This window comes from Berghia stephanieae, chromosome 2, assembly GCF_034508935.2.
Source record: "Berghia stephanieae isolate SIO BIC M18660-M18661 chromosome 2, UCSD_Bste_1.3, whole genome shotgun sequence".
NCBI lineage: Eukaryota > Metazoa > Mollusca > Gastropoda > Nudibranchia > Aeolidiidae > Berghia > Berghia stephanieae.
The window spans coordinates 63,562,212-63,572,211 of NC_088361.1; the positions used below are offsets into that span (position 1 = coordinate 63,562,212).

The following is a 10,000-nucleotide window of genomic DNA, read 5'->3' on the forward strand; positions in this document are numbered from 1 at the left end:
AGCTATGTCGAACCATTACACTAACCATTCTCAGGATCAAGAAAATCTACGACCCAAGACTGCTGCTTCTCGAACGACACCCCGTCAAGAGACGGCTATACCTGAAGGAAATAAAAGACTGAGTTGCAAAAGTGCTGGTACTTTCCGGGATGCCAAAAATCTATCTGTAAACACAATTGACATCAGTGACGATAGCCCAAGACTGTTTCTGAAAAATCCTTTATACAAGGACCCCTCTTCCCCAAGAAGATACGCCGTCAGAAAACTTGATGACGCAACAATGTTCATTGATGACGATAAGATCATTTTCATAAAAAAGAAAACAACAAAAAATGATGTCTTATTAAGCCAGACTTGTACAGAAGAAAATAATTACATCAAACATCTAAGAAGGTTGTATTTAAGAGAGCCTAAAGATATTGGCAAGCTGGTCAAAGAGCCAGAGCGTAAAAAGGGAAATGTAATACGAGAGCGTCTTGAATATGAATTAAAAACAGATCATATTCTTAATTACTATAGCCGAGTGGACGACAGGCAAGATGCTACACTTTGGGCAATGGCTGTCGAACAATCGAGAAAAACACAACATACTCCACTAACCACACCGAGATCTGCACATGGATTCAAGAGGACGGAGTCAGGGAGGAAACGTCAAAGCCAGAATTCGTCTCCTCCAAGGTCGGCTCGAAATGCCGACAAAGAAAAAGAAAGGCCATTGTCTGCAAGATCATTACCTTATTCTAATATTTCGTCGGAAAATCTTCATATGAACCATGACCCCCTTTCTGACTGGAACGTTTTCTTAAAATTAAACACTCGTTCGATTTTGCATGAGCGCCAGTTCTACCTGCAGACGCCAGCAGTCAGTGCAAACAATCTGAACGAAAAGGGAAATTCAAACCATTCCGAGGAGCCAGCTTGCGACAATCACGAGTGCCGTTTGTGCCGATTGGAGAGAGAAATGGCAGAAAAAAGAGACACCAATACCAATAAAGAAGAAGAACAAAATATTAAAAAGAATTCTGGAGAAATGGTTAACAAAGTTTACATTCAAACTGGTGCACATATCAATCGTGAAGTAATAGATATTTCTAAAGAAATAAAAGACAAAATCAGTGAAGGGGACAAACAAACAAACAATGGAGACGATGGCAAATTTCAAGAAACGAAACCAGAAGTGTGTACCGTGTCTACGTCAACTTCGGATCTTGAAGTTGCTGAAAATGGAAAAAGTATGGATTCAGTTGACCGCACTGAAAAACAATCAATAAATATCCAGAATAGTTATATATCAAATGATACTGACATTAGATTTACCACCACAGATAATAATGTAGACACACATAATTCGAAAACACCAAGTCAGTCCAAAGATGTGTCAAAATCATGCACTGACCAATCCATGACCGAAGACGCAGGCAGAGGGCAGGAGTTTTCTAATGACGATGAAAGGGGAAAACTTGATACAGCATAGATTTTGCTTTGTTTCCTAGATTATGGTATCAAACCTAAATCACCATTTGCACATTCATTTTCAAATAGCCATTTAAATAGGTAGACATCACAATCTCGTACACGCAAATTTCCCGATTTTTGGGGAATTGGCATATCTATATACAAAATAATTGTTTTTTTTTTTGTTGTTGAGGGATTTTACACAACTTAGCAAAAATTAGAAGTAGATAAGTGTCACAGGTTAGACCATAGAGATGGTGAATAAGTTTCAATGAAAGGCAAAATCTAAGATGGAATTGTTTTGATATTGAATTGAGTGTGCAATCGGATATAATATTATAGAAAAATATCATAAGTATGGAAAATATTAGATTTTTTGTCCTTTTTTTTGTCTCTCCGTTGTCATAATATTTTCTTTTAGTGTTAAATTCTTCATTATTTTCAGAAAGTAAGTCAAAATTTTCTCTAATATATATATACCATATCCAACATTTAACTAGTCTTTTTTATCAATAAATTTAGCCTTTGAGTCATAAAAATGAGACAACAACGTTCGTTTCAAAATGTCTTATAACTATTCTGGTAATAACATTGTACCTTACGATTAATAAAAGTAACTATTTCTCTTCTTTTTGTTCTTCAACTTCTTGGACAGAGACACGCAAGCTCTCATTTTATCGTCACTCGTTTATTGAATGGGACCATGCTATTGCAAAACCACAATCAGTGCGCATCAAAAAACAGTAACAATAATAACCCTAATGATATGATACATACACCATAGCACAATAGAAAGCGTGTCCTCTTAAAACGCAGTGTCTCACTCAATTTAAAAGATAAATTAACCAAATCAAAAAAAAAAAAAAACAAAAAAAAAAAAAAAAAACCCAACTTAAAATCAACTATGACCAAAGTCTCATGAAAAATTCCAAAGCCGAACGGGTTGGGTTACAGATTGGTGGGAAAAATATGACACCATTTGAACAAAACCCCTAAATAATATTGCATGAAAATTGGAATTCTTAACGTGGTTGCACACATTTCCAAAAAAATAAATAATATGGAATCTAGCGACTTGTAAACAAATACAGGTCTGGCATCCGAACACAATTATGGACCTATTAACACTGTTGTAATGGACAATAGTTTGCGTCAGTTTTTAATCGCAAAGTTGCAGTGCTTCTTTGACCAAAAAATAAGATTTTGTACTTCTAGATTTCAATGATATCCTAAATTTTAGAGAGTTGTTGCAAATCTTTGAAAGAATATAAAATCTCGATACTTGGATTATCAGATGTACGATGGAATCAGGCTAGAGGCTCAAGATTGGCGTCTGAAGTGTATATATTGTACTCTGGTGATATTGACACCATGCTCGACACGATAGCCTGGGCAGGACAGTCCTATAGGGCACAGTAGAAGGCCAGCGCAGAAGAGGGCGCCAAAGGAAGATATGGCTGGACAATATAAAAGAATGGACAGAGATGTCGGTTCCGGAGCTGCTACATAGGGCTAGCAACAGGCAGGCATGGAGGAAGACTTCTGCTTCACGCAAGTCCCCCGACGACCATCCGTCATGGGATTGAGTGATGAGAGGTGATTTGGAAGAGTATGCACATCCGCTACCACCCAGTGTCTCCTCTTACTGGTGGAGAAGCCTGCCAATTTCTCACCTAGTTTCGAGGAGTGTATGTCTCCGCCCCCTGGAGGGATTAAATTCGTCCAAACCGACTTCCATCTCGTATAATATGCATCAGTCAGGGAAGCTGCGTACAAGGGTTGCCAGGACTTATTTCGGCTCGAATCGGGGGACGCCGTCCATAATGAGAGAGATATCCCCATTCCCTCTCTCTTTGATCTTATAAAGCCAGTTCTTCCTATTAAAATGGAAAAAAAAAAGAACTTTTCGCAGGGGCTGATAGGACAAGTTTTTTAGTATGTCAACTAGATAACACTACGCTAACGTCTCATTCTTGCTTCAACCTCCCAGGAATACACACCTGCAATTCTTACTACATTTTGTTTTATGTTTTCAACGTTCCTTTTGCTGACGAAGGGTTTGTAGCCGAAACGTCCATTGTGTCTGTACTGTTCCCACCCAAAGCCATTTGTTAGCTATTGTAAACGGTCAATAATGTATTTAAATTATTGAACGCACATTGTATTCTCGTGGTTGTTTTCCATGGATAAGTAATGGTATATATGGAAAAATTAAATAAAAGTGTTAAAAACGCACTGTTCTGATAAATTGCGAGAGTGGTTCTATAGCAGGTGTCATTTATACGGGTCTTAGCTACCTGTATGCCAATTTTCATGCGCTCAATCCGAATGTGCATGGTTTTAGCCCATTTCCCCCTAATACAATGATTATGAAGAAAATATATGTATTTAGTCAGTTATTTCCCTTGTTTAATATAGCTGTAATAGGGAAAATCTAAGGAAAAACCGAAAAGTTATGATTGATTGCCAGAGTGGTTTTATAGCAGATAGTTTTTTATGGGTCTTGGTAACCAGCAAATTTTCATGCTTTCAACCCGAATTTGCACGGTTTTAGCCTAATTCCTCCTACTACGAATTACGAATGGCATTGCCAAATTATGAGAGGCATATAACTGGAGTACAAGGGAGACAATAACGTAATACATATTATTTGACTTCGTAAGTTTGGCTATCTCCCTTGTAATATCATATCCAGTCTGTGCATATTGCTTCGGGAACGAAAGTGTGGTGTCAAAAAACGGTGGAAGTGTATAACCACTCTTCAAAAGTACTGGATATATACCTTGTGTAATTGTTCTTCTGGTTTCAGAGAGATGTCATCTTATTTTCTAGCTTAAATATATGCTGGTCGTCAATAAATATAATCCATTCTCGCTTTAAGAATCTGCAACTTAAATAGTTATGCCACCTTATGATTCAAGTCGTAATATATTCATTATTAGTACTCCGAAGGACATACACACATCCAATACGTTTGAAACTGAAAGAGTAGAATGTGTGACGTCACGATTTCTCTGCTCTATTGTTCAAACTCAAAGGAGTTTTTAAAAAATCACTACATACTAATTCAAATTTTCATTAAAATAATGTAAATTTATTTTGATCTTAGCTTTATGAATTAAGCTTCATATTGCTTAAGTTACTTATATGATTTACGATGTGTTCATAAAGTCCTTCCCTGGTTTCAGACTTATTATGCTAAAACCGTTATAAAAAAATTGCATCTGGTTTTCGTCATCTTCAGAGGAAAAATTATACATTGATTCTCATCGTCACCAAATTTAGCATAATCAACATGAAGTTTAAAGACTATTTTTCTCTCCTTGTACTAGTAAATTTCGGAATAGCAAATGTGTGACACACCTATTTTTGTGTAATGTGATGGCATGAAACAAAATCGTCAAACATATCTAGTTCAACCATGATAGAAAAACGACTTTTACCTTTAAAAAAATAGGATAATTTAATTTTGCTGACATACATAATGAGAGCTTGATCAGATACCCGTCGAGTAACGATTTTTGTCGTGTTGTTAATGAAGTCTTTCAAGTTCGTGTTAATTTTTGTAAAGTTGGTGATGTAATGTAGGTGGATGTCAAATGAGAATAAATATTATATGATTTTTCCTTGGAAGATGGTGAAAACCTATAGCGGTTTCAGAATAATAAGTCTTTGAATATAGGGAAAGGCCGTGTACCTAATTCAAAGAACTGAGACAATTTAGAATAATCTAAAGTTTGAGACAAAACTTCTAATTCAATTTATATTTTTAAGAATGTCATTAATAAAGAACTTACCAACATAATATTTGATTTTGATGAATAATGTAGCATGACATTGGATATTATTGCATTTTGAATACCTATCCATTATTTGAAACTCTAAAATGTACAAAGTTGGAAAATATTCAATATTATCAATTAATATTGAATGCTATTTAGTATTTATATAAATGATAAATTGTATCTATGCATAAAAGTTACACGGAGCATTTAAAGGTTTTTAGAACCCATTGGCTCTTAAAGGAACGATACGAGAAGGGATACGATAATTTCCCACGCCAGCGAATGCTTTTGAATTGATTTAAATGAAGACGATGCAGAGCAATTTCTTATCCACTCCATCTTTTTATTACCTGGAAGAATTTCATCTTCTGTTTGAATGAAATGTTGTTGTTAATGTAATCTTGAGTGTATTACACAATGATTTTAATATAGCCCTTATCTTTAAGAAAGGTAACTTTCTAGGCATTTGGGTTCCTTCAAAAATGCCAACTAATCTTTAAAAGACGCACAATAATAGTCTAGTACTTACTATCGACTAGATAAGTACTTATTTACTTTAATGAAATTTTCACTTTACATTACTTTATTGCCAAGATCAAGTCTCATTATTTTGCAATTCTATATCTTCATCTTTTAAAACATTTCCTACATCATCTTCGCCACTTCATTTTCATTACCACTACCACCACCACCACTAGCAACAACAACAACAGCAACAACAACAACAATAACAGTACAATCACAACAAACAACAACACCTCCAACATCGCCACACAATATCATCATCATCATTATCATCATCATTAATTGACAATGAGCTTTTCTCATTACAGTCACCAACACCGATGAAGTAAATAATGCATATTTATCAAAAAATATTTTATTATTCAATCTTCAAAATTTTTAAACAATCAATATGACATATAATTAAAGCACAATATACCATGTGAACAAAACATCATTACATTTATCGTAGGGGTTGTAACATTTACGAATTGCATAATTCATTCGTATGATAATAATCTTTATATATCAGTAGCCTGCTAGGCTATATGTACAGTCATCTTCTATTAAAAAAAAGAAAAGAAATTTAATAACGAAAAAAAAAATAGATATCAAAGGACCAAACCTAAAAATGAAAAAAATAGAACGAAAAATTGACAGCATTTATCAAAGGATGATTAAAGACAATCATCCCCCCCCCTTAAAAACAAACTAAGCAAATCAAATTAAAAAAAGAAACAAAACGCAAAACCCACAAAACATCTGAGAACAAAAACAAAAAACAAAACAAATCAAAACAAAAACAGTAAAAAAAAGAAAAAGAACAAAAATAAAAATCCCCAGAAACACACACACACACACACACACACACACACACACACACACAACCAAACCAAAAGCAACAAAATTTAAAAACAACTAGTAACAACAACAACATCAATAAAAGAATAACAATTATACAACAAACCAACCAACAACAAATCAAGCCAAAACCACCATTGCATCACTTCTCGCCTCCACTTTCACTTAATCGAAACCTAAAACAAGTAGAAATTTGGGGACAGATCTTTTGCTTTTGTAGCTCCAAAGATTTGGAACCCTCTTCTCAAATATTAGAGAGACTTAAATGATTTTAAGCTGCTTTTTAAATCTTAAATCTTTTATAACGGTAAATAAGTTCAAAGTCTAATTTTGTGCTAGGGATTGAAGTAATGCCATTGTGTGACTACGCCCCTAAGTGGGTTCGGATGTCAGACCTGCATATTTGTACATGTCGACTTAGGCCTATGTGCTCTCGTGCGCATGTGTTTCCATTTAATCCATTCTGTTATTTGCTGAACTTTCTAAGAGTACAATATTTGGGTAGGGCGCAGTTATATCATTTATTATTATTATTATTATTATTATTATTATTATTATTATTATTATTATTATTATTATTATTATTATTATTATTATTACTATTATTATTATTATTATTATTATTATTATTATTATTATTATTATTATTATTATTATTATTATTATAATTATTATTATTATTATTATTATTAATATTATTATTATTATTATTATTATTATTATTATTATTATTATTATTATTAAAACAGATCAGCTATAATATCATTTATATAACATATCAGTGCCATAATACAGATAATTATTACAAAACATCCCTTGTCAACACTTGTCATTTGCGTTTTTCTATCAAGCCGCTGGAATCGTCTTAACTTTTAACGGCTAGACATGTAAAGCGTCAATTAGGAAATATAAAGTTTGTGGCAATGGATATCTTTGTGAAGAAATTTAAAATTAGTTGTCAAAGCTTGAAATAATATTAAAAATAAGGTATGTATTTTCTGTCCTCAAAGTGGCAAAATTGCATCAATATGCTACATCCAAAAGTAGCTAAAAGTAACTATTTCTATGTGTGAGTTTAAAGTGAATTGGAGTTGTGACAATTACCGGTTACTTTTTCGACATCCCTTGTTATCTACATGCACATAGTATAAGAAGGTCTGATAACCGGACGCAATTATGGGCCTGATTGTTGTAATGGGCAATAAATTGCGTTAGTTTGAGTATATTTCCATGATAATAATGAGCGCATAACAATTTGGATTATCAGGCCTAAGTATAGGTTATTTACCAGGAATTCATTACAATAATAATTTATACAATGCAGTTCTGAAAACATTTTCAGTGTTTAAAATACTCTATTATAACTTCAAAGAAGACTATATTTATATTTATAAAACATAGAACAACCCGAGCGACCGTAAAAGGAGAGATAAAGCAATTCAATTAGATAATAATAATAATAATAATAATAATAATAATAATAATAATAATAATAATAATAATATAAAATAATAATAATAAATAATAATAATAATAATAATAATAATAATAATAATAATAATAATAATAATAATAATAATAATAATAATAATATTAAGAATAATATTAGTAATTACAATAATAATAATTTAAAAAAAATAATAATCATTATTATTATTATTATTATTATTATTATTATTATGAAAATAATGACGATGATGATGATGATGGCGATGATATTGATGATGATGATGATGATGATGATGATGATGATAATGATGATGATGATGATGATGATGATGATGATGATGATGATAAAGATAAAATAATACACATTAATATACATAGTGAAAAATATTTAGACTCTAAAACTTTAATATGAGAGATTTGATTTCGCTATAACTGGATGAATACCCGTGTTCACCTATTTCCTTAATATGGTCATTACACACACTAAAACTGTTAAAATAAAAACCCTTACGAATAAACTAAAGTTACATAATAATATACAATAACACCTCTATATTATTTAAACGACATCTGTATTGAATAGTGAACCAAAAGTTACTTTAGATGTAATGGTATTTTAATTGGAACAATAATATCTTTTACCAAATAGCTACCAAGTCATTTCATTGAAACATCGCCATAATCAGATGAAGGACATTTAAATCGATCGATATTTGAAGGATGAGTCTTCTGGCCAAATTTTAAAACTGGTTAAAAGACTTCAAGAACTGACAGATGTGCGGAAAATTCACTGGATGGAAATAACTTCACGATGATTCAGTATCAAGAGTAAGAGCCATTAAACATTTAAAGATAAAAATCAATGGGATTTTATCGCGTATTTAAAATGTTGGACTTGAATGTCGCGAAGGTTTCGATGGAAATCTTCCCACAATCGAATCTTTAATGGTCGGGTAAATTTTGAGAAACGGAGATATGGTAGGCTTTAGAGTGGACTTGATAAAGAGAAGGACCTTGGTGTAGCTAACTATAGTATTAAGATCAAATTACACGCAATTCTCCTAAAAGAAAGAAATTCGTTTGACTGGATGAGTTCATGGATCATTGTCTCTGGACATATTGTGGAGGCCAGACTGAATGATAAAGTTTAAAACAAATGGGATTTTTTATCACTTTACAAAAAACAGTTTTTGTTCTGTTCAATCCAAATTCCTGACTTGACTAATTAGCATTTTACGTAATTTTTAAAGCTTAATTCAAATTTTATAGTGTCAGTAAATGACCCTTATGTGCTTTTTAATATTTTTATGAATTGTAATTCATAATTGTAGCATTTTGGTTTTAAATTCTAATCATTCTGATTAGATACTATCGTTACAAGACAGTAACTGGTACGTATTTTATATTGTTAACACTTATTAAAATAGCAGCTTAATCTTGTTGCTTAACATTGATGATGGATTTTCGAGCAGTTTTTGCGGACTACTGACATGATGTTAAGGTCCAATTTAATAATATTTTTTTATAATGGTCTTATTTTATATTTCGATATAACTGTTCATAAAAGCCCGACCCTACCACCACGAATGTAATTAATGTTAGATTTCAAACGGACACATTTTACGAAACTCATCCATGATGCAACTCTCGTTTCAGTCCGGAAAACATTGAAATGTTGAGTTGACTTTTATTATAACTAAAGAACAAATTTTCCTTTTCACAAAATTTAGCTATAACAGTTTTAGTGTGTATAAATGAAATACAGTAAGCTCTTAACGTTACGTATCACTTTGGACTTCTTTTCGTCTGTAACAATTGAATGTTATGCACACATCACAGCAAAGCTTTGAACTATTTTTCTTGTTATTTTGTTTTATAGACTCTTTCAGTTCGTCATTTTTGTGGAAATTTGGAAATTCTACTCTACTGTCTGATTTTCCTGATGG

The 10,000-nt window shown here is 32.3% G+C and overlaps 2 protein-coding genes across 6 annotated transcripts in view; one reads left to right on the forward strand and one right to left on the reverse strand.

Annotated features, from left to right (window-relative positions):
• LOC144965322 (uncharacterized) overlaps nucleotides 1–2,601 on the forward strand; it is a 16,099-nt gene extending 13,498 nt beyond the window's left edge. For 2 of the 4 annotated variants that reach the window (XM_078900553.1, XM_078900552.1), the window contains exon 2: nucleotides 1–2,601. This exon is cut by the window's left edge and continues 522 nt beyond it. In XM_078900553.1, coding sequence (XP_078756679.1) covers nucleotides 1–1,474 — 1,474 coding nt within the window. In that variant the 3' untranslated portion in view covers nucleotides 1,475–2,601. The other 2 variants (XM_078900551.1, XM_078900550.1) reach the window with 1 other exon arrangement.
• Nucleotides 2,602–9,768: 7,167 nt separating this feature from the next.
• LOC144965324 (uncharacterized) overlaps nucleotides 9,769–10,000 on the reverse strand; it is a 27,765-nt gene continuing 27,533 nt past the window's right edge. For both annotated transcript variants that reach the window (XM_078900555.1, XM_078900554.1), the window contains exon 2: nucleotides 9,769–10,000. This exon is cut by the window's right edge and continues 1,113 nt beyond it. In XM_078900555.1, the coding sequence (XP_078756681.1) occupies nucleotides 9,833–10,000 (168 nt within the window). In that variant the 3' untranslated portion in view covers nucleotides 9,769–9,832.